Genomic DNA, 24599 nt, shown 5'->3' with positions numbered 1-24599 from the left:
ATTTCAAGCTATTGAAAAGATTGAAAACCATACCAAAAGAGAGACAAATGAGATTTGTGATAATTTGTTACTTCCAAATTTAAAATAATTTGCTTATTTGAATGTTACTGAACACAGACCAAAGATTTGGATGGGTTTTCAAGTCTATTCAAGAGGTGCATAGCAACAAATGTTGTATAGGGCTAAAACAATAAAATACCCTTAATTAAGTACATCAACCACATTTTAGAGAGCTTGCTTTAATACACCAAAATATTATATTCATGCAAATGAAATGGTGACCTATATAAAAAAAAGAAGATGTGGTATGATTGCCAATGAGACAACTATCCACAAAAGACCAAAATGACACAAACATTCACAACTATAGGTCACCGTACGGCCTTCAACAATGAGAAAAAAAGTCCATACCACATAGTCAGCTATAAAAGGCCCCTATAAGGCAATGTAAAACAATTCAAACGAGAAAACTAACGGCCTTATTTATGTAAAAAAAAATGAACGAAAAACAAATATGTAATACATAAACAAACGACAACCAATGAATTACAGGCTCCTGACTTGGGACAGACACATACATAAATAATGTGGCAGGGTTAAACATGTTAGCAGGATCCCAACCCTCCCCTAGCCTCGGACAGTGTTATAACAGTACAACATAAGAACGAACTATAAAAATCAGTTGAAAAAGGCTCAACTCATCAGATGGACAAAAATACAAGTGGATAGTTCATTAACCTCTAGTTTAAACATATTTTATTGTTCAAAACAAATGGATTAGACACAAGTTTTCCAACTTAGTTCCGTCTTCTCCATAATATACATGAATATACATTATATTTATATAGCACATTACATAAATTTGTATTTTTCTAATAAGCATGAAGGCATGAAAAATAATTAAATAAATCAAAACTATTGTTAATATAACATTTATACACAAAGAATAATAGAAACGGCTCAATGGATATCAAACGTTCTTCTTTTAAATAATCAAACACACCCAAACGATTAGTCTAAAGGGAAAACACCTACTGTATTAGTGTGTGTTTTAAATGACTTTCTATAATATTTACCTGTATAAGTTGTAAAAGTAACATGCAATATTGTGAATATATATAATTGTGATACGGACATTAAATTCTGCCGTTTAAAATGCGGATAAAAGGATGACAAGAACAAAGATTTAATGTAAGTATCGTTTTTGTTTTAACTTCAATAATTGAAATCCATTGAGGCGAAACATCATGTTACCGTTATGAACAATAAATCAATCATTCGAACAATGCATCGTCTGTACTTTAGACTAGTAAATAAAACAATAACCAGCAAAGTTGTTATCAGAGTGAGAAACGTTGAGTTTCTTTTATATATTTATGTACTGCAGAAAATATTACAAAATTGTCTTTTGTATCTAAGTTGTCATTACCAAACAATAACAAATCAACTGTAACAGGAATGTCCAAGTGGGTCAGTTCAGTAAGCATAACATTTCTTTGCGATGCAAAGTTATTACAATATAATAAATAGTGTTCAACACTTTCACTAGTGTACCCACATGCACAATATGCATCATGTACTAAGTTGGCCTTGTTTAAATCTGCGCTCAGTGCACTGCACTTGTTGCGTAGCCTTGCATGTAATACAGATAGCAGTCTATCTCCATAAAAATAGTACCTAGGAGGTTTTACATTATGTAAATATAGTTGTTGCAATTGTAACTTGAAAGAAAAGAATGTAGGAATTTGACGAATATGCAAATCTAATTCATTCCACAATGTAATAGAAGAAGGAAAAAAAGACTGTTGATAAACTGATAGACGATTCAATGGTATATTAATGTTATGTCTATTTCGAAGGTTATAATTATTAGTATCTGATACATACGGAGGAACCAATTCTTGTAAATAATCCGGTGTTTGATTATTTACAATTTTATAAAACATGGTCAGTTTTTTAACTTCCCTTCTGACACTTAATTTCTCCCATCCCGTCTCTCTATAAATAGAGTTGATACTAGCATAACATGGTAAACCGGTAACTATACGTGCAGCTTCAATCTGAATCTTTTCTAACCTTTCGGAATTAATTTGCCCACAGTTGTCCCAAACTTCAGATGAATATTCCAAAATAGGACGAATAAAAATCATATAAATCTTTTCAAGATATTCCCTTTTTAGTCTAAATTTTAGTTTCCTCAGTACATTTACTTGTTTTGACGTCTTCTCTATCAGTTTATCAACATGTTTATTCCATTTACAGTCACTACTAAAAATAATACCTAAATGTTTATGTATATCTACAGGAGCTATTGAGACTCCACCAAAATCAAAAGTAAGGACGTTCTGCATATTCCTAGTATTAAAAATCATAATATCTGTTTTATTAGGATTAAATTTTAGCATCCACTTCTCAGACCAATTTTGTAAATTATCTAAATCAATATTTATTAAAGTGTTGAGACTTGTAACATCGGGTGCAGTATGGCCAATAGATGTGTCATCAGCAAAAAGTCTACTGAACCCACTTAGATCATCTGCAATGTCATTTATGAAAATCAAAAATAATAATGGACCAAGTACCGACCCCTGGGGCACACCAGCTCTTAAACAGCCCAATGTGGATAGTGAATCTTTCATAACCACTCTTTGAGACCGTCCCGATAAGTAACTTTTCAACCAACTTAATAAATCCCCTTTAATGCCATATTTTTCTAGCTTATATAAAAGACCTTTGATCCAAACTGTATCAAAAGCTTTACTTATGTCCACAAATGTTATACTAATAAGTTGTTTGTCGTTTAGTGACTTTAAAATATGGTTATACAACTCAATCAATTGATGGGTTGTGGAATATCCAGGAATGAATCCTGATTGAAACTTGTATAATAGATTATGTGAATGCAAATGATTAAAAATATTTTTAAAAACTATTTTTTCCAGAAGTTTGCTCACACAAGATAATAAAGAGACAGGTCTATAATTTGAGGGCAAAGATTTATCACCGCTTTTAAATAATGAAATAACATGTGCAATTTTCCACTGGTTTGGGAATATTTTATCACGTAATGACCTATTGAATAATAAACATAATGGTTTTGAAATTTGATTTCTGACAGCAAGTAACATTCTGTTGCTTATAATATCAGGCCCCACCGCTTTTTCAACATCAAGTGTGGAAATCATATCGTGCACGTCTTGTTCACTAACTACAATCGATGACAGGAAATCAGCACAACGATCGTTAAAAGCCGGTAAATCCTTATCTGGATTCTCCAAATTAGCTATAGAACAGAAATATTTATTCAAAATTTCAGACTTTTCAGAGCTCTCATATGCCAAATTATAATTTTGATTCGGATCCTTCAAAGGTGGTACGTCATGAACAGGCCTGTCGCTTTTAATGTGCATATTAATAATCTTCCAATACTGTTTCGGATTCGCTTGTTTGATTTCATCTAAATTTTCATTTAAACTGGCGTAAAAGTGTTTTTTAGCCTGCTTTTTCATGTTATTTACTTTGTTTCGCTGTTTCTTAAACTTAAGTTCAGCGAAAGATGATTTCAAACGTAGAAATAATTTACGAAATCTGTCGCGCTTGCGCATTTCACGACGCAAGTTAGAATTATACCAAATTTTGTCATCACATCGCACTACAATTTCTCGTGTAGGTATACACTCTGATGCTATGTCAAGGAGTGAATTAGTAAAATTAGTGCAAGCAACATTCATGTTATCTGCGTCAGAAATCAAACGCTCCCAATTGGTCCTTGATACCTTTTGATTCATGAGGTCAAAATCCCCATTTTTATAATCCCAAATCTTCCGCTTATAAGTACGACTACTAGTAAATCCGCAATTAATTGTGACATATGTTCCATCGTGATCACTGATCTCTCTATCAATAGGTACCGTGTCTTTATCGACAACAGGTATCGAATCTGTCACTAAAATAGGATCAAGCAACGAAGTGTTACCTGTACGTGTATCAAAGTGCGTCGGCTTATCTATAATGTTAATGAGGCCGTTAATGAAAACAATATCTCTTATATTTGACGATATATCTGACATGAAATTTTTTTTTTGTTCAGATCACCCAAACAAATTATACTATTATTTTCATCTAAGGCCCTTTTCAACATCATATCAAAATATTGCCAGAAACAAACTGAAGACTGTCGCTCTGATCTATAATTTATATTAATCAGTATTGATCGAAGTTTCGTTTTTAATTCGAACCACATACTTTCTACTTCATCATGTTCTAAATCAACACGACGAACAATATTAATTAAACTTTTATAATACATAATTATGCCTCCGCCGTTGGCATTCCGGTCTTTTCGAACTGGTTTCTCAAAACCAAATAATGATAAATCGAAATCAGTAACGTTAACATCTAAATGTGATTCGGTAAAAAATACTATATCGAAATCTTCAATTATGTCAGTAATATAATTCAGTTTGTTTCTTAGGCTTCTAATATTACCGTGGAAAATTGACAATGTTTTTTCGGGCGGGTCTGGTGTGCCTCCTGGACCAGGATTACTTTCTATATCTCCACATATTAACAATAAGCTATATAACAACATATAAAATGATACAATATCAGAAAATGATTTGTATTTACTTAGTATCCACAACTTACATTTCTCCAAATTTACACATATTTCAAAAAGTACATCAATAAAACTAACAGTATGTTTAATAACTGTTTTTACACAACCAGAGCTCAGTTTGCAATAAAACAGTCCTATTGATATTCTGTGTGCAACAATATCACTACCCATTGTCGAATACAAAGTATTCTAGTATTAAAAAATAGGACCGTTTAAAGACATTTAAAGAATACAAACAATAGCACTTCGAATGATCAAAATTGAGTTTTTCAACGGCATTACATGCTGTAACAATTATGTACAAATTGAGGTATAACAACGTAAAAGTTGTACACATTGAAAAAAGGGGGGTGATGGTTGCAAAATTGAACGAGAGAAGTTTGTAATAATCTGATAAATATCATTTCTATTGATGAGATAAACAAAAGTTATATATGTATTATTGATGTTCAGGTGCAAAGAACAAAAATTATTGTATTATCAATTACTATTGTCGATAAAATGAATAAGAGGCGGAGTCTAGTAAGGTTTGATATTAAGGCCATATGTTATTTACTTCTAGTCACGCTAGAGTAAGCATGACACTTGAGTGTTAATTAAACAACACAAAATAATTTGTATATAGGTTTTGAAACTGAGAACTCTACTCATACATTTACCACAGTATTTACACACTCAACAGTGTATGTAAACAGAAGCACGTGCTATGTCATATAATAACAATAACAAAACACAGGATAATACAGTTCAAAACGACAAGAAAAAAAGAAAATAATAAGACACATTCGTATGAATTTGCTAAATACAACCCAATATTATACAGAATTTGTCAGTACAAGAATATTAAACTTGGTGGAAACGGAATGTCTAATCCTCATCTTGGCTATCACCCTCAAGGACTTCCCCACCGAGTTTATATATGTCTTGTCTAGATTTTATCTTTTTCGGGCTGGATACATCAGTTTTCTTAACAAGTATTGTGCCGTCATGTGTCCAGAATGAATGTATCTTGTCTTTGATACGCAGAGTATTTAGTCTGTTTATCAGATCATATCTGTGTTTAGTTAGGTTCTCAGCTATAAAAATCTTGTCGGGGTTGTTTTTAAGTTGCTTCTTATTGCTGAAGACCATGTTACGCTGACGATAAGAAAGGAATCTTACGATGATGGAGATCTTTCCGTCTTTCATTTCACCAATGGGATGGGATCGACCTATGTCGAAAATATTTAGTTTGACTTTGAGCTTTTTGTTACAAATGCGTAAAACAAGATCATCTGTATCAATTGGTGTTATGACTGCACCGTTATTATCGGTTGGTACAGGAACATTATGGAACCTTAAACTTGTTCTCCTGGAGTATTGCTCTTGTTCCTCTATTCTAGATTCTACCTTAACTAGCTTGGATTTTAAGGATTTTATTTCGTCACTTTGTTTTTTCATTTCTGCCTCTTGCAGTATTAGAGCATCTTTGTTTTTGGTAATAGTGACAATATATGGTTGGATTCTGTCATCAACAATTTCTATTATTTTGGGCTTCACTTGATCCATGATTTTTTCTGCTATCATAGGAATTATTGTATTGATGAATGCTTGGTTGTTTAATGTAGCACAAACCACTTCTGATAGTTTAAATACTGTTTCATTTTCTATGGATCTTGCAAGAATGTGTTCAGCAAGTGGAATATGATTATCATCATGACTTGGGGATGTTTCTATGTCTTTTAGCTTAGCTTGTTTTTCGACCTGTTGCGAAGAAGGAGAAGATAAGTCAGGACTACTGGCTGGTTGATCACGTTTAGCTCTAGACTTAGGAGTTGTGTTGATAAATTTGTCTAACTTTGATTGTTTATCTTTGTTTACTAGGTCGGCCATGTTGCTCATTACTAATCAACTCACTTTGATTGATGTTCAATATCTTCAATTACACACTTCCAGAAGTTGTTGGTGACGGAATACAGCATACAGATATCTCATATAATAAATGTTCAATTCAATTCATTAATAATTTGACAAGAAATACTTCATAATATAGATTTTCTCTCGTTTTTCGCTGCTCTGAAAATTTTCAAACCTCCATACTCAAGGGCACATAACTCAAACCTCTATTTCAGTTTTTCTCTACAGAGAGTTATCTCAATGGCAGTCAAACCACATCTTCTTATTTTCATAGTATATGTATAACCACTTTTCTTCTTCTATACTCAGTTAGTTGAATGGTGGTTTATTGTGCTTAGTGTGCTAGAGGTAGTGGATTCAAACTGCCACAGAAGTGGTTTTAGAAGGAAAATAATGCTCTTTTGAGATGTGACAGTACTTTGCTTCATTTCATTGGGGACATCTAACAAACATGCAATAACTTCTACGAAACAATTATGACAACAGCACAAAATAAAATAAACAACAACAACGACAAATAAGTATTTGAAACATTTTTACATGGATTTCAGAAACTATAATTTATAAAAAGTGCAAATAAAATTTTAAACTATAAATCAACAATGCAAAACAAAAATCAACACACAAACAAATGAAATAAGGAAAAAAAGTAACACTCTAACATACCGTGTGCTAATAAAACACATGCAGATCATGCCACAATACCTCCTTGCTTTCTTTTATTTGTGTCCTCAGATTTTCTATATTCAAGGTGGCATCAAACAAGTCAGATTCCAACTGCTTACAAGTCTAAAATACAGGTATCGTGAGATAATAAAATATCAACATCCAGATGACATATATACATAAGTCTTATCTAAGTTTTAGGTATCAAATAAAAGCTTAACGACTGGTGATCATTGTAGATCACTTTTTGACTCATAATTAAGAATATTTAAAAAAAAAACTGCACTAAATTTTAAAAAGAGGGTACATTTGCCTGTTTGTCAGTTAGGAAGTACCTGTGTCCCTCGGTTTTAGTTTGTTACCCCGATTTTGTTTTTTGTCCATGGATTTATGAGTTTTGAACAGCGATATACTACTGTTGCCTTTATTTGGTACATTCTAAATTAGGGGAACCAGTTCTTTTTTACATGACATAAATGATATGTTGATTTTTTCAGTGTTGCTTTGACATGCAATGATTGTCACTTCATTTCAATTTAAAACAAAAGAGCTGTGCCTGCTTGAAATTGAGCAAATTAGACTAGAAAGCAATGGGGCCATGAATTAGTGGTGTACTTCCAGAAGCACTGTTCTTTTATCTTTTTATTATCTCATATAAATAATAATGCATCAATTTTGACTATACAATTTCCTTGCTTGATTAACTGATGATTACTTAATATTCCATTAGCAACTAGACAAATTGATTTATTGATTGTGGCATTTTGAAAAGCAAGATTTCCACCCTTGGCTTTATCATTTATTGGGGTGTTTTTGGATCTTGTTAGACAGTTTTCTCCCTATCAAACATGACATTTAATTACTTTGATATATGGTAATCTGTGATATAAAATTGATGATTGCTTTTTGTTTGCTTCACATCTAATGGTAAGCAGAACATGGCTGTTCAAGACAATTTGCATAATAAAGCATTGAACATGCAGATATGACTATCTGCGATATAAGAGTTTGAATTACTTGGTATTTCTTATAATGGTTTCTTGTTACAAACACATTTCATTCTTTTCTGTACCTTAAAATGTCTTTCTGGATCCATGGTGCTACTACCACAATATCTCTGTAAGATGTTATGTAATCTCTGAAGTTCTAAATGTTCCTTCATTAGTCTCTGGTAATTCTTTTCTATCTCTTCTCTTGATAACTTAAACAGAAAAGTATTTACTTGATGAATATTCTTCATCTATTCAAGTGAATGCTAGCTTGCTGTTTGGGCTTGTCAGACATACATCTGCATGAAGACTATATAAGACACTCATAATCTAGGTGACAGTATTTTTAACTATTAGAACCAACTAACGATCATATGTAAGATATCTTCATAAGATCATTCCTGTTAAGTTTGATATCTTTTGGGTAAAAAATGAATATTCCTTTTTCCAAAGGGTGTCAATTCCAATTATGTGCCAAAATTGCTGTAAAGTTTACCACCTGATCAACAATAAATGAGATAATAGTAGTCTTTAAATCATTAATCTCTTAAAAAATTACATTTCAATTCCTCTTTTCCTGTAACTTAGTCATGTAAGTGTAAGTGTCAAAGCAGAATTTTGTTAAAATTGGCCATTCAGAATCAAAAATTTCCTCTTGCAAAAATCATTTTTCATCCAATTTGAAGAGAATGAAGAAAAATTGCAGAAGATTCTGCACAGTTCAGGGGAAATTAAATGGCTCTTAATAAAATACCATATAACATTCAAACAAGGATGTGTCCATAGTACACATATACCCCACTCTCACTTTCATTTTCTATATTCAGACGACCATGAAATTTGGGTCAAAAGTAAATTTTCAAGCTGATTGGACTTCCATTTCATCAAAAACTACCTCGACCAAAAACTTTAATCTGAAGCGGGCACTCTTATTTTCTATGTACAGTGGGCCGTGAAACTGGGGTCAAAACTCTAATTTGGCATTAAAATTATAAAGATCACACCATAGGAAACATGTGTAGTAAGTTTGAAGTTGATTGGACTCCCAACTTCATCAAAAACTACCTTGACCAAATACTTTAACCTGAAGTGGGACAGACGGACAAACCAAACAGACGCACAGGTAGTTGGGGCATTAAAAATAATGATTTATAAAATGTGATATTTAAAACAAGTGGTCAATTGGTGTAAGGGTTTGTAAAATGTGAGATAAAAAATAAGTGGAACGTAGGAGTACCTGTCATGTTAATTAAAATACGAGAAGTAGACTTTTACATGTAGCTATCATAACTTATCAGAATAAGTCTGAGAATTTCATTTTGATCCATCAGTGTATAAATATCACAATCAACTTTTACATGTTAAATTGAACTTTATATTTCAGTACGATGATTCATAAATTATTCTTAATCTTTATTCCAGGAGAATAAGATAAAACTAAAAATGTTTCTTATATTTGGGAGCCATCCAAAGTAACTTGGCAAAATTTATATGTTTCAAAAATAAACTTAATTCATCTTTATACTTAGTCAAAAGCTGTTTATTTATAATTAAATTCTGAGTTGAAAGCTGTCGTTTATAATTAAATTGAAGTCTTAAGTTAACAATTTTCTAGAAGCCTTTATTTATTTATTTTTTGTTTTTGATCAGCACCTACCAGATTACCAATTAGATAACATGTTAATGGAACTTATTTTTACATCAGTAGTATTTATCAATAAACACATTATACAAGGGATCTTTAATTTTATTCACAACTCTCTTAGACTCAGTTCTATTCTTGTAGCTTGAAGGAAATTGAACTGTTTTCATTGTATAACCTTGAGAATGAAAATTTGTACTAACTGTCAGGTTATTGTGAGATTAAACATTCTAAGCTGGAAAATAGGGGCAATGATGAGGGTCATGTAAAACTTTCATAACTTCTTTGAGAGAAAAAAAAGCGTTCAAATATAATCTAGGATCACCTTTTTTGGCTAGTAAGAAGGATTTGGTTCACTTTTTATTTTTTTTCAATTCTCAAATCTTCTCATCATCCAGTGAAACACAGATAAACAAGAATGTTTTCAAGTTGGCCACAAATCAGTCCAACCTGGTTATAGTTCAACTAATTGAAAAATATATCTATTATCAAATTAAATTTAAAGTTTTATTTACAAAACAGAATTGAGAACAACATTTAAACATTTAAATAAACCTGTAAACACATATTCTGTAACCATCAACATACCTCATCACAAAGTTCCTCATCAGATATGGTGCCCTGAGACAATATGGATGATGTCTCGGAAGAATCTATAGAATCTTCTTCATAACCGAAAAATGTCTCCTTTACACCACGAGAACTCTGAAGTATAGCATAAAATATGGTTAAAATGCATTTCCCTCCCAATGTTTAAAATATACAGGAAAACCATTACATACGAAAGAAATAATATCTATTGAAGTCAAACTTAACATTTTCTAGTTTACTACACATGCAGAAATTTCAAAATCAAATTTAAAGAATTTAAAATATTCATGAAAATAAATAGAAATGTCATTGAGACATTTAGAAATATTGCACTACTACAAAGGACTCTTACCATGCTTACACAAGAATTTTTGAAATAATGAAGATGATACTCATAAAGTTTTCATTCTAAAGCAGACTATTGGAGCACTTACAAATCTTTTTGTTGCAAAAGTATATTTTTCAGGTGTTCTACTTAGTTTACTTATAATAAAATAAGCTATGATAGTCATTAGCGAAAAAAGCCCTTAAAAAACTACAAAACTAGTTTATTTACCTGATGGCATTCCAGATCTTGAATAGATATATAAATGTGAGGTGAAGGTCATAGACAAATCTTAGGGTATATCAGACAATGTGAATTATGATTAGGCAATGACATAATGTATCAATGCAGTAATGTCACATGACCAAGTCCAGTGCCATCAATTTATAAAAGAAATTCATACAACCAAACAACTATCCAAACATTTTGTGTAAGTAAAAGTAGTTTAATTTAAACTATTCCGTATTACTTCATATTCACAACCAAAAATCATCATTGAACATAGAGTAAACGCAAAGAGCTGATAAAAATGTCATTTAATTTTTTGATATTGACTTCATTAGCTTGAATATTATCTCTCCTTGTATAAGCCACTATAATCATTTTAGACATTTATAAAAGTCAAAGATAATTATAGTATCTAAACAATATTGTAAATGTAAGTTTTTCCATGATCTTTCAAAAAACTAATTACCTTTTCTACATTTCTATACTGTCTTTTCTTCTTTTTTCTGTGTTGCAATAATTCAATTCTTCTGTCTTTTTCCTACAAACAAAGAAAAAATAGTGAACGATGGACTTTCAATATACAACGTATGTGCATTTAACTCAATAAATATTCATTTTAATGATGACTTGCTTACTGTTCACAAATATTCTTTTTAAAGTTTGAATCAATATTAAAACTCCCATCCCCACCCCCATTTCTCATCCCCTGACCAATGTATATTACTTACAGCACAAGCTAGTCTGAGGGCAATGACAGCTTTATTCTGGACAGTCAGTTCCTGTTTAGAGACTATCTCTCCACTCCCATCCCCACCCCCATTTCTCCTCCCCTTGACCAATGTATATTACTTACAGCACAAGCTAGTCTGAGGGCAGTGACAGCTTTATTCTGGACAATCAGTTCCAGTTTAGAGACTATCTCTCCCCTCCCTTGACCAGAGTATATTACTTACAGCACACACTAGTCTGAGGGCAGTGACAGGTTTATTCTGGACAGTCAGTTCCAGTTTAGAGACTATCTCTCCCCTCCCTTCCCCACCCCATTTCTCCTCCCTTGACCAGAGTATATTACTTACAGCACAAGCTAGTCTGAGGGCAGTGACAGCTTTATTCTGGACAGTCAGTTCCAGTTTAGAGACTATCTCTCCCCTCCCTTCCCCACCCCATTTCCCCTCCCTTGACCAGAGTATATTACTTACAGCACAAGCTAGTCTGAGGGCAGTGACAGCTTTATTCTGGACAGTCAGTTCCTGTTTAGAGACTATCTCTCCCCTCCCTTCCCTACCCCATTTCGCCTCCCTTGACCAGAGTATATTACTTACAGCACACACTAGTCTGAGGGCAGTGACAGCTTTATTCTGGACAGTCAGTTCCAGTTTTAAGTTCTCCATCTCTTGGAGTCTTATCTCCAGTTCTCCATTGGTCATCTTCTCTTGGTTAATCTGCTGGGTCAACTGTTTTATTCTCTTCTTAGAGTATTCCTGCTGCTCCTTCTGAACAAGGCAAATATAAAACACTTTAAATAAATATTGTATATAATATATAAAATAATATGGTTTCCAACTTTTGCAAATTTTATTAAATTATGTGAGAAAGATTATGTCAGGCTTATTAAATGAACTATCTCCAAGTAACTAACACTTTGGTCATATTGGTACCGACATTATTTAAATGTTTTCTGTAAATTTATGTTTCATAAATAATGTTATTGTATTTAAACTAAGACTGTGACTCTAGTAGGCATATCTAGGAGGGTTTGTGACCATTTGTTTTAATCCTCTCAAATATTTTAGATTTTTGGCCTTCAAACCTTTGGTTTCAAGCATATCTGCAGATGAATGTTGTTTCAGAAACATGTGTTGCTAAAGCAAAAATTAAATTAATATGATTTTCATTATCATTCGCTCAGTAATGCTGCTACTGGACTATCAGTCCTCAAGGAAAACATATGCTCAGTGCATTGAAAGTGATACATCTCAAACATTTCCTTTATGAAGCATCTAATTGTAAAAAACTATAGTTTCAAATCCACAGATTCATAAATACTGTCTTCAAATTCTTCCAGAAACGTCATATGCCATGGACAAACAATTTAGTTTCATTGTAATTATCAGGTATGATATCAGGATAATTGATCTTTAGAGTGGATCTTAAAGTTCTACTGGTAAAAAAAATAGAAATGCTTATAACAATGAATCACATTGAAAAGCATTTTTATTTTAAGGAGCCAATTCTTTCCTAAATCAAAGTCAAATTCCCCAATGTAATTGTAACAAGTTTAAGTAAACCATCATTAATTGTGTTTATAACATGTTTATAATAAGTCAGTACTGTTGGATGTAAGCCATAGTCATTACCATTTTATTGTAGTCTTTAGTAATTGTTTGTATATTATCTGCTAGCTCTCGGTTCTTAGTAGTCAGTTCTATATTCTTCTCAAGAAACTTTTTATTCTTTTCTTTAAAGTTTTTCAGTTTCTGTTCACAGTTTTTCAACTTCTGAAAAAATAAACTTTAATACATATATCTATTACAAAACCCAAACCTTTATATTGATAATTATATCCCATGATCTATCAAAAAAGATCTACTTTGGCTAAATTCTGAAAGACTTCAAATTTAGATGTTTTCTAATAACATACGAGTGATGGATGGATCCAGACTAAATGAGTATATATTCATTGTGTTAAGCTCCAAAATAACCAAGACTACTTAGTTGTGAACAATAGGTACTCTCATATGCATTATCACACAATTTATTCACAATGAAATTAACAATGATGTAAGAAAACAACTGAGGAGGGTTGATTAGTTTTATTTAAAATCTCAAAATTTTCATTTTCCCCTCATTGACTAATATTCATTTATGAATACATTAGATATAGCATCTACACAAATTTCTATGCTGTTTACTATTAATTGCTTAAGCAGAATCATTAATTACTCTTGATTTCAGAACAAATCTATCTCTAGAATTAACTTACCATGGTTGAATTTTTAACATCAAGCTCAGAACTAATTGACTCCCTTTCCTGAAAAAAAGATATCATACTAGTAATTTACAATGGATGATAATTATATCTGACCAAAAATAAATTTGAATTTAAATAAGGAAGGTTAAACTTAACTAGAGGCTTTTAGGAGTCTGTGTCACATGGTTTGATATATATGTATCTTTAAACAATGACTTGTCCTGCAGCTCCTTTCCAACACTTGACTAGTATAACATGTATATATTTCATGACTAAAATCTTTTAGTTGGTGTTGTCTTACTTATCAAAGTTATAATTCTTTGCTGTTTGCAGGTTTTTTTTCTTTTAAAGTTTTGTCAAGCAGTCATTTAGAAATTTTCATACTAAGCAGAATCTATATATTATTTGTATCTTTCTCAAAATTGATAGATTGCTTTGACATCCAGTGGCAAATATTTCATGCATTTTAAGGGCAATCTTTTCTCCGCTGTTTCTATGATTGAAATACCTTGACTACTCTAATGAATTAAAACGTACACTTTGGGAGGTTGAAGTCCTAGATTGGACTTGTGATAAAGCCATTATCCCAGAACTGCCCTGGGCAGCCATCTTATCAAGACATGATTCACATTCCAGCAATAGTTTTATTGTATTCCTGGGCAGGTCTGGGTCAGGATCATCTTCATTTCTCAGCTTTTCTATCTGAAAATACAAAATGGTTCAAAGTTCTAAACAGAAATAAAACATTAAAGCTCACACGTTGAAATATATATTTTTTTATTTAAGGAATGACTGTAACTATTTTTTTTTCTGTCTAAGAAGAAATAACATAAAAATTTGGTGCATACTGAATAACACGTGTAGCGGGTTTTTTAACAGTGTGCACCACATTTTTTATGTTATTTTTGAAAAAGACAGAAAAATATTACAGTTATTTCTTTAAATCTAATTCTAAATTCCATTTAAACCGTAGAAAACCATGAAAAATTGTTGATGACGTCACGGTCACATGACTAAATTATGTATATGGGCTGATAACAAAATAATGTCAGCCAATCAGAAGACACATTACATCCAAAATTAAATTGTTAATATATGAATATGTTGACAGTGATTTGTGATAAAGAGTTTACAGAAAGTATTTATAACAATTATTTCAAAACTTTAAAGAGGAAATTTTTTTCAAAATCAGGTGAATCCCTACCACATAACTAATTCATTTTATATACATGTATATATATGGACTATATAATTGAGCTTCTCCTCAAAATAACATAGAAACTTATTTTAATTATGAAAACTCAATACTGTTTAGTGAATTATCAAAAGACTTCTGTTAACAGATCTTAAAAATATTAACACAGTGAACAAGAAATTAACATAATCTAACACATTTTATGATGATTGTATCAATTATTAGAACTGTAAAGATTAATAAACTAATGCAAGATAGACATATACAGCTAACAACCAACTGTAGTTTATTCCATGTACATGTATATGCATTATCAATGTTTAGGATAATCTGACATTATGTCACAAACAATGTACATGCACAATGTATGTGAGCTCTTAACATGCTTAAAACTGCATTGACCTTGAACAGAGCTCACACTCAGATTAACAATGATACACTTTAAAACTGAAAAAAAACTATGTGTGTTAAGCGTTTCATACATGAGAAAAATAGGGTTCTGTTGAAGGAAGTATTTCTGAGTTAGTGACCTAATTATTTTAATTGAGCACTTAGGGACCAAATCTGAAAGAGGAGCAAAAGATACCAAAGGGACATATTTGAAGGTGTAAACAACAATGCCCTGGCAAAAAATATAAAAAAAAAACAAAAGACCAACAACCATGACAACACTACACAAAATACAGCATAGAAAACTAACATGAGAATACCCAAGTTTCACCTATTTTGACAGCTTTTGTGAACCAGACAAAAATTTCTACTCTGTGTTAATTTTGAAGACCTATCCTATATACATGTAGTTACACCCATTTAATTTTGAATCCATATTGAATCATAGAAAAATGGACTTGAACAGACCTCCAAAAGGTCACGAGTCTGTAGTGAGGAGTACCTAAATAGCATCCATGCTTTAATTCATACCCTTAAAAATTGAATAACCAATGTTTTGTTTTGTTTCTTCAAATATTTAGGACAATTTGCATCAGTCCATGCTTATTAAATGTTCAAATTTTTCGAGTCTATGCTTAATATTTTTTTTTTTTATAAATGAATCCATATGCATGTAACATTTCATTTGATCACTTTTAAAAGATGACATTTTGTGAATGTCATATGACCACTTTTCCGCAAATTTTACTTTTTTAGCGAATAGTTCATCTGTTGAAACATGATGCATACATTTTGAGTACATTAAAACATGTTCCCCTAAATTAAAAGAAATGTATAGTGTCAAATCCTAAAATTACAAATGGTTAAGTCTCAAAGAAAACTGGTAAGATTTCTGCAGCTATTTTTGTTGAAATTGCACCAATTTGGGTACGGAGACATTAAACACTTCGCAACAGGAACCTAACCAAAATAAGGGAGTGATCTGAAATGTCTGAGCCTTAGGCTCTGAGGTGATCTTGAAGAGTCAGCAAATCCTTCTCCACACGAGGCACCCATGCATATAACCTTTCTAAAATATTTTGTTCAAAATGTGCTGGTTTTAAACTTTACGATTGGCATTTAAAGTTATTAAGAAGACCAACACCAGGTCTAGAACTGCCCTCCTGCATGCAATTGATGAAGATAACATGTTTACTAAATCATAACATACCATTTACTTTCATTGAGGCCAATTCAAGAAACTGTGATTGTACAATTGATTTGTGAAATTTTCAACTATTGGCAAAATAAAAGGTTACTCTGTATAGATGTAATAATTGCTTACAAGCAGTTAACCAAGTCTTAACCCAATTAATTTGGTTGTTACCATTTTATTCTAAAAGATAATTTCAGCCAAATTAAGACATGCAGCTTAAAAACTTCTGTACATAAACTCAAAAAAATTTTAAAGGATAACCTCCAGCCCCAGACTCCAAAAATCTGTTGGGCAGGGTAATGTCCTTTTATGCTAATTCTTACATGTCTTAGGTAGTTTTCTACAACTGTGTAAAGTTTCACAAATATCTGTCAATTGTGTTAGAGGTTGCCCTTGCAACAATTTTTATGGACAGATCTAGACCAATAGACAGGGTGATGAACATGATGAATATATATACCCCTCAAAAACTGGGTAAAAAAATAATAATTTTGTTGTAAATAAAGGCAACAGTAGTATACCGCTGTTCAAAACTCATAAATCAATGGACAAAAAACAAAATCGGGGTAACAAACTAAAACCGAGGGAAACGCATTAAATATAAGAGGAGGTTACAACGACACAACACTGAAACGCAACACACACAGAAACGGACCAAGCATCAGACAAAATCCCATGAGAATAACAAATATAACATCTAAACCAAATACATGAATTTGGGATAAACAAGTACCTGCCACGTCTTATCTTAATATCTCAAAAATAAACGACACAACATTAAAATGCAACACACACAGAAAGGAACAATAATATAACAATGGCCATCTTCCTGACTTGGTACAGGACATTTTTAAAGGGGAATAAAAATGGTGGGTTGAACCTGGTTTTTTGGCATGCCAAACCTTGCACTTAAATGGCAAAGTTAAATATAACATTGAAATGACAACATAATATTACAGTTCTACAATACAAATAAATAGGAGAACATATTGTAAACCAGGAATGTGCTAATGGTAGTCCAAATAATTATGACATTTTGAAAGGCAATTATATTTTTTTCTTTGACGCCTTACATCGCAGGAAGGCGTCAAAGCAAAAATTTAAAATAGCCTTTCAAGACGTCATAATTATTTGGACTATATGCTAATGGTAGCTCCAGGATGACAAAGACCCATTTGAAAAGGATACTTATTTATGTTAGGAGTTTCTATTGAATGATTGTAGATATTTACATCATATATATATTTAACAACAGTCATGATGGTGTGTCATTGTATAATACAAGTAGAAAGATTATACAAGTTTTGACTAAAATTACATCACTATACATTTGTATATATATATCATGTATATATATTCAATAATTAACCTTCCTTTCTTTTTCTTTGAGAGAAAATTGTCCTCATAATGCAAATACATTAGATTCATGTAACTGTTTTAAACAAGAATCTTTAATTCTCCCATTCAACAAACAAAGTTATTTTTAGACATTAAAAATTTAAAAGAAACTTACAATAGCGATAAGATGTCCCAATGTACTATAAATAGGCCTCACATGACACTCGTCATAGCCTTCAGAATGACACAGTTCCATACCACCATAACAGAGGGGTGTTGACTACAGCAGGCTTTTGTTCTTACTGACGAAAAATCACAAACTTTGGCACAAAATCAGATTGCCATGGAGAAAATAGGATAAAAAAATACTTGGCTATAAAATAAACAGTTCGTGGAATTTGGCAGTTGATTGTATATGATGCTCATGCACTCACAGGAGGCAGAATAATGGAATTAATTTAACTAATTATAACTTACATACACTGCATAAATTTTCTTTATTCCTTTCACTCTTTTCATTAGAATTATAACAGGCACCTAACTTGGGGAATTTGTAATTTTTCTAAAAATTAAAATCATGGATAATTTTTTTTTCATAGTAATGATGATTTAACTAGAGACTAAAATGTTCAACCATGGTAAAACTGTTTGGTGAATTTATAAAGTCAAAATCTAATTGTATTTTATTTTCCTATAATTTTCTCCAATGTTTCCCACTGGATACCTCCCAGTATGAAGCAGAGTGTTTCATCTGTTACTGTTGATTGTGTGTTTTTGCAATAGTCTGATATTCAAGTTGATTAACAATTAATCATGACAGATTTATCACTGATTACCTCTTCTTCAAAAGTCAGTTTAAGTATATTTTCTACTTAATTAATAATATTTCTACCATGTTTAATGGACTTTAAAATTATTAAGCAAAATGCTTTATAATTTTAATAACATATTGAGCAAAATGCCATAATTTTATATTTAGCAAAAAGCCTTAATTTTATATTTAGCTTTTTTACCTAGAGGCATATAAATAAAGAAACAACAGAACTAAGTTATGTAGATTTTACACAGTACATTTATGGAAGGATTTATAAAGTTTTTTTATTGATACTACATGTAAGTACATGTACATGAAATTTTGTACAATTTTGATTTGATTTTCATCATTTTCTTTTTTGAGGGTTTTAAGTTCTTATAAATAAGTTTCAACACTATGGTTATTTTTATAATGTTATGTAATAATGATCTGCCTCCCAGAAACAGATGTTAAAATGACTAATAATTAATTATATAGCGCTATCATTAGGACAATCTTTATATCATCGGAAATAAACTTAACATGAATGATTCACATTGTCAGAACAAAGAAATAATGGAATTTCAAGGAACTTAAGAAAAGATATTCACATTTTTTCAAATATGAAAGACTTCATTTTTTTTTAATAGCTGGAAAATTGAGACTATAATTCAATGTTGAGCTCTATAGAAAGAACCAAATGACTTTAGTGTTGAAATAAGCACACAAAATATTTTCTTGAAAAAACAAGTCTGGTAACTTGGTTTAAGCTTGTCCAGATTCTGAAGGACCAAACCACGTGGACCAAACATTATGTACATTTTTGTAATAACTATAATAAATACATTTGTGAATATATATAGGTAAATCTTCACATATAGGATTATCATCTAAAGTTGTTACCAATTGACTGACTTTTCCTACACATTGTTACAATGATGAGGAGGGGCAGGACCTTTTACGGGACATCAGGATTTGGTGATTTTTTTAAGCTCGGGATTTCGTGATTTTATACTTTCTCCAGTTTCGGGACCTGGGAATTCTTTCGAGTTGTCCGGATTTAAATTTCTTTAAATTCGGGACATTTAGATTTCATGTTTTTAGGCCAGGGATTACGGGATTATGACCCTTCCGACCCGATATGCCCGACAAATGTCATTTACCTCAGCATTTGAATGTTTTGTCAACTTTTCCTTACAGTCAAAAATGCACACCGGATGCCTCAATACTAAATTTGAACTGGTTCACGTATTTGAATTACCGGATCTATTATTGAGATTGGTTGATTGTTTTACTGTTTGGTCCTCTTTTGCCTTCTTTATTAACAGTGACTGTGAATCATTGTAACTAGGACATAGGATATTTTCTTTAGCCGTTCTCATTTTCCCCAAAAATCAGTTGATTATTTGTTTTCTATTTTTTTAATTTTTTTTAATTTGTTGTATCAGAGACATATAATACAATAATGTATTATATGTCTCTGTTAGAGGTTTGTCTCGTCAAAATCATCATATGAAAAAATACAATTAACTTCTGGATTCATATCATTAACATGGACAGTGATAGTATGGTAAAGAAAGCATACAATGAAAACTTAAACTTTCCTCATGGTTTTTGTAGTAAATTAAAAGTGTTATTAAGTAAACTTGGCTTTCAACATGTCTGGGAAAATCAAAATACTATGTCAAAGAAAAAAAGAAATTAGAAGAGGAATTCATAAAATACTGGAAACAAGCTCTTATTTGTGACTCAAATCAATAATGGTAATAGTCATGGTAATAAACTAAGAACATATATCGCAAAGTTAAAAATAATTTTGAATTAGAAAAATATCTTCTACTGGAAGTTAACAAAAGTGTTATTTCTAAAATGGTAAAAATCAGAATTAGTAATAGTAAATCACTAATAGAAGTTGGTAGATATACTAGAACACCTTTAGAACAGAGAATTTGTCCAATTTGTAAGGATGGAATTGAAGATGAGTTCCATTTCCTCATTCAATGTAAAGCGCTAGACATTAGTACTGTAAGTGTAGCTGGAATAAGCGATATGTATGATTTGAACATTCATTTAAAGCAAACATAATGTTGTTAAGAACTTTTATAATATTAAAGCTAATTGTTAATGGCTTGAATTAATAATTTTGTATGAATAACACCTCCACGCAATGTAAATATAAAATATGTATCTCTTATCATTGAGAAAATACGTTTTGTTAAGGTTTTTTTTGTTTTTGTTTGTTTGTTTGTTTATTTTTGTATTTGTATTTTGTAAATGTCGGCTGGTATCATTTCTGTATAGGAATTTACACCAATAAAATTATTTGATTTGATTTGATTTGATTCATATGCCTCGCAGAGATCTGGGGGACTGCCTATTACTCCACAGATTCTTTTGAAAATGTGTGAATTTTTATATATGTCTAATACGTCAGATATCACTATCTGGTGCTGTTTTTTGTTTGCTTTTTTTTCTTATGGTTAGAACGTCAAATTTAGTTCCAACTTCGGCAAAGAATTTTGATCCACACAAACAATTATGCAGAAATAACGTTATTGTTTTTAGTGAATATTTGTTGGTTAAAATGGAATGGTCAAAAACCACCATTCAATTTGGTAATAGGAAACTGGAGTTACCATTGGTTAAGATCATGAAAAGGGTCTCCACTTTGTCCGTACACTGCGTACACTCGTATGTGCGATCTTATACCAGCCGATGGTGATAAACCCGCTTTTTTAATTCCACAATTTAAAGGATATAAAATTTTATGTTATTCTTATTTTCAGAAAAGACTACGGGACATTTTAAAAAATGTGGTTTAAATTCTTCCAAATTTTTCTCTCATTCTTTTCGCAGAGGAGGGGCTACATGGGCTTTTCACAGTAAACTTCCTTCCGAGTTGATACAATTTCACGGGGACTTGCGTAGTGACGCATATAAAGTTTATTTAGAATTTGATTTACATGACAAATTGTCTATTTCAAGAGCTATGGCTGATGAAATTCTGAATTAATATTGTTTGTTTATCTTATCTTATTTTATTTTTTTGTAGACATTGTGTCAAAAAATAAGGTTTTGTTGCTGTCAGATTCTACTTGTAAATATGTAAATAACATTAACTGGCTGGAATGCAATGCTATATCTGGTGCTAATATATACACTCTTCATCAATTTGTAAAAGACAACAAATCACTTTTAAGAAAATACACACATTTGTTATTGCATGTAGGCACAAATGATGTTGGGAATGGTTTATCCAGTAAATTGATTATTCGATATTATAATAATTTAATTGATTTTATTTGTAATGTTTTTCCTTCTTTAAAGATAATAGTTTCAGCAATTTTGCCAAGACCTTAAGATTTTGATGACACAAATCTAATATGAGGCATTTGCATTGTAGTTACGGCCCTGTGATCTGACTTGGGACAGGCGCAAAACAAAAAAGTCAATGTATTACTTCCAACATTTGAGTATCAGGCCCAACATCCTGGAGGTGCACTTATCAAGACCGTGAGTGGCATATATGTGAGGGTAGTAATGCCCATTACCGTCAGGCGTCAAACGGTCATTTTCGGCTACCGTTAGCGTCAAATTAATAAAATATTACCGTGATTCGTCAGAGGTCTCAAATAGTTATCGTTAATACTGTTATTTTTGTGTGAAAAAATAACGCGATTCGTCAAAATAATTCGATTGTTTTATCGTCTAAATGAACGTGCACATTTTATCGTTATGCACCAAAAATAATCGTAAACATCATTTGCCAAGAAATTTTACCGTTATTTGTCACGAAGGTACCACCTTCATATATACTAAGGCAGCAATTATATTCTGGGGGGGGCTATGTTTTTTTTTTTCTGTACAAACTTTTTTTTTCGCCTTCGGCGAAAAACAATCTATTTTTTTAGCGACAAAACGAAAACAACTTTTTCCTTTCAATTTTAGCATTACATATAGTGGCAGCTGAGGGTGAAACAAACAATTTTTTTTCTCAGGGTCCAAAACAAATTGTTTTTTTCACCAAAAACTGGAAACAAACTTTTTTTCCAAAAAAAAACCATAGCCCCCCAGAAAATCAAATGGTTGCTGCCTAATCTATTGACGTGGACCTGGACACAGGCACTTGTCTCTTAAAAAAAAATTCCTATATACCTTAATTATTAATATAACACGTGTTATATTAAGGCAGAGACATATAAATCAAATTTAGTATACATGTCTCTGATTAAGGTATATAGGAAATTTTTTTTGAGACAAGTGCCTGTGGACCTGGGTCATTTGGGTAACAAGACAAATCGGCACCCAGACAAATCGGCACCCAAGTCCGAAGACAATTCGGCATCCATTTTGGACATTTCGGTATCCGCACAAATCGGCACCAAGACAATCCGGCACCCCGTTTTTAAAAATAAATTTATTATCAAAAAATTAAATTAATTATAATTTGTATATAATATATGTATTACAAAAAGACCTGGACTACAGGCGGACTTGTCTTTTGTTTACGTGCATATAATTGAGAATGAAACTTCAAAGTGGGGAATGTGACAAAGATACGAAACCCCACCGAAGAGCAGAAAACTCAATACATCGATAGAATCCTGCTTTTTTTTGTTGGTTTCACCGTACGCATTAGCCTATTCACGGTTCATTAAGCCGCTATCCATTTATTGGTTAATGTATTTGGCGGGTAAATTCTGTCGAGACCGGAAGTCATGATCTAAACACTGGAACTGCAAAAAAATGAACACCTAATTAATAACTTGACTTTGTGGTTGGAAATTCATTATGTTATCAGTCAGGTCAGTCTTATTCTTTCTCTAATCATTAGACTAATGACACAAAATGGCCCTATCACTGTGTAATTTATAAAGAAAAAAATGTTAACCGAAATGATTATTATGAATGACGAAAACAAGTAAATATTTGTATGATATACCTCCTGTTTTTGGCTAGATTATTTATGTTTAATTGCTACCAGTCCAGATATTCATTTCAAGTCATATCTCCTGCCAATGAAAGTTAAAAGGTCAAATTTGCGAAAATTAAAGTTAACATATATTTAAATGAGCTAATATGGTATTCGAGTGGACCGGTATACATGTAAATGCTGATATTTGAATTTTAAAGTGTATTTAAATCAATAAGTGTAAATAATTATAACATAGAAATAAAATCACCCAATTCTGTTAATTTGTAGAATAATTATTTTTATAATCAACTGAGCAATACAGTGGCGGATCCAGAATTTTTTATAAGTGGGGGCCCACTGAATGAGCTAAGAGGGGGACCGCTTCAGTCACGCTTCAGTGATTTCCTATATAAGCAACCAATTTTTTTCCTAGCCCCCCCCTAAATCCACCTCTGCAAATCAAATTTATGGCAATTTACAGATTTATACTACCCAAAGACTTCAGCAATTTTTTATATGAACAAACATTCTGTGAGTATTGCACTGGTAAAAAAATCATTGGTTTGGAACAAACTTGATCTGATTAGAATGGATTTAAAGCAGAAAAAAATGAAAGGGTTCCACAGAAACCAATGCCTCGCCTACTTTTTCTGTTTGTCACAGGCTCAGAAAAAGAGGGACGAAATATACCAAAGGGACAGTCAAACTCATAAATAGAAAATAAACTGACAATGCATGGCTAAAAATGAAAAAAGACAAACAGACAAACAATAGTACACATGACTCAACATAGAAAACTGGTAAAAAATTCATTGGTTTAGAACAAACTTGATCTGATTAGATTGGA

At 31.7% G+C, this 24599-nt stretch overlaps 1 protein-coding gene and 1 long non-coding RNA gene across 5 annotated transcripts in view; one reads left to right on the top strand and one right to left on the bottom strand.

The window, feature by feature from the left end:
• The window catches only part of LOC134715845 (golgin subfamily B member 1-like), an 80519-nt gene extending 62157 nt beyond the window's left edge, over positions 1-18362 (bottom strand). For 2 of the 3 annotated variants that reach the window (XM_063578346.1, XM_063578347.1), the window contains exons 1-9: positions 18220-18362; positions 14464-14628; positions 13939-13986; positions 13313-13453; positions 12278-12448; positions 11422-11493; positions 10400-10516; positions 8253-8381; positions 7220-7303 (exon numbers count right to left, since the gene is read on the bottom strand). In XM_063578346.1, coding sequence (XP_063434416.1) covers positions 7220-7303; positions 8253-8381; positions 10400-10516; positions 11422-11493; positions 12278-12448; positions 13313-13453; positions 13939-13986; positions 14464-14628; positions 18220-18300 — 1008 coding nt within the window. In that variant the 5' untranslated portion in view covers positions 18301-18362. Of the gene's footprint in view, positions 1-7219; positions 7304-8252; positions 8382-10399; positions 10517-11421; positions 11494-11908; positions 11960-12277; positions 12449-13312; positions 13454-13938; positions 13987-14463; positions 14629-18219 lie in introns of those variants that run through there. The other variant, XM_063578348.1, reaches the window with a different exon arrangement.
• A 5167-nt stretch (positions 18363-23529) lies between these two features.
• LOC134715843 (uncharacterized) overlaps positions 23530-24599 on the top strand; it is a 45919-nt gene continuing 44849 nt past the window's right edge. For both annotated transcript variants that reach the window (XR_010106808.1, XR_010106807.1), the window contains exon 1: positions 23530-23642. This is a non-coding gene — a long non-coding RNA (uncharacterized LOC134715843). The remainder of the gene's footprint in view (positions 23643-24599) is intronic.

The sequence above is a fragment of the Mytilus trossulus genome, chromosome 4 (genome assembly GCF_036588685.1).
Source record: "Mytilus trossulus isolate FHL-02 chromosome 4, PNRI_Mtr1.1.1.hap1, whole genome shotgun sequence".
NCBI classification, from domain to species: Eukaryota; Metazoa; Mollusca; class Bivalvia; order Mytilida; family Mytilidae; genus Mytilus; species Mytilus trossulus.
This window is presented reverse-complemented; position numbering and strand designations above follow the sequence as displayed.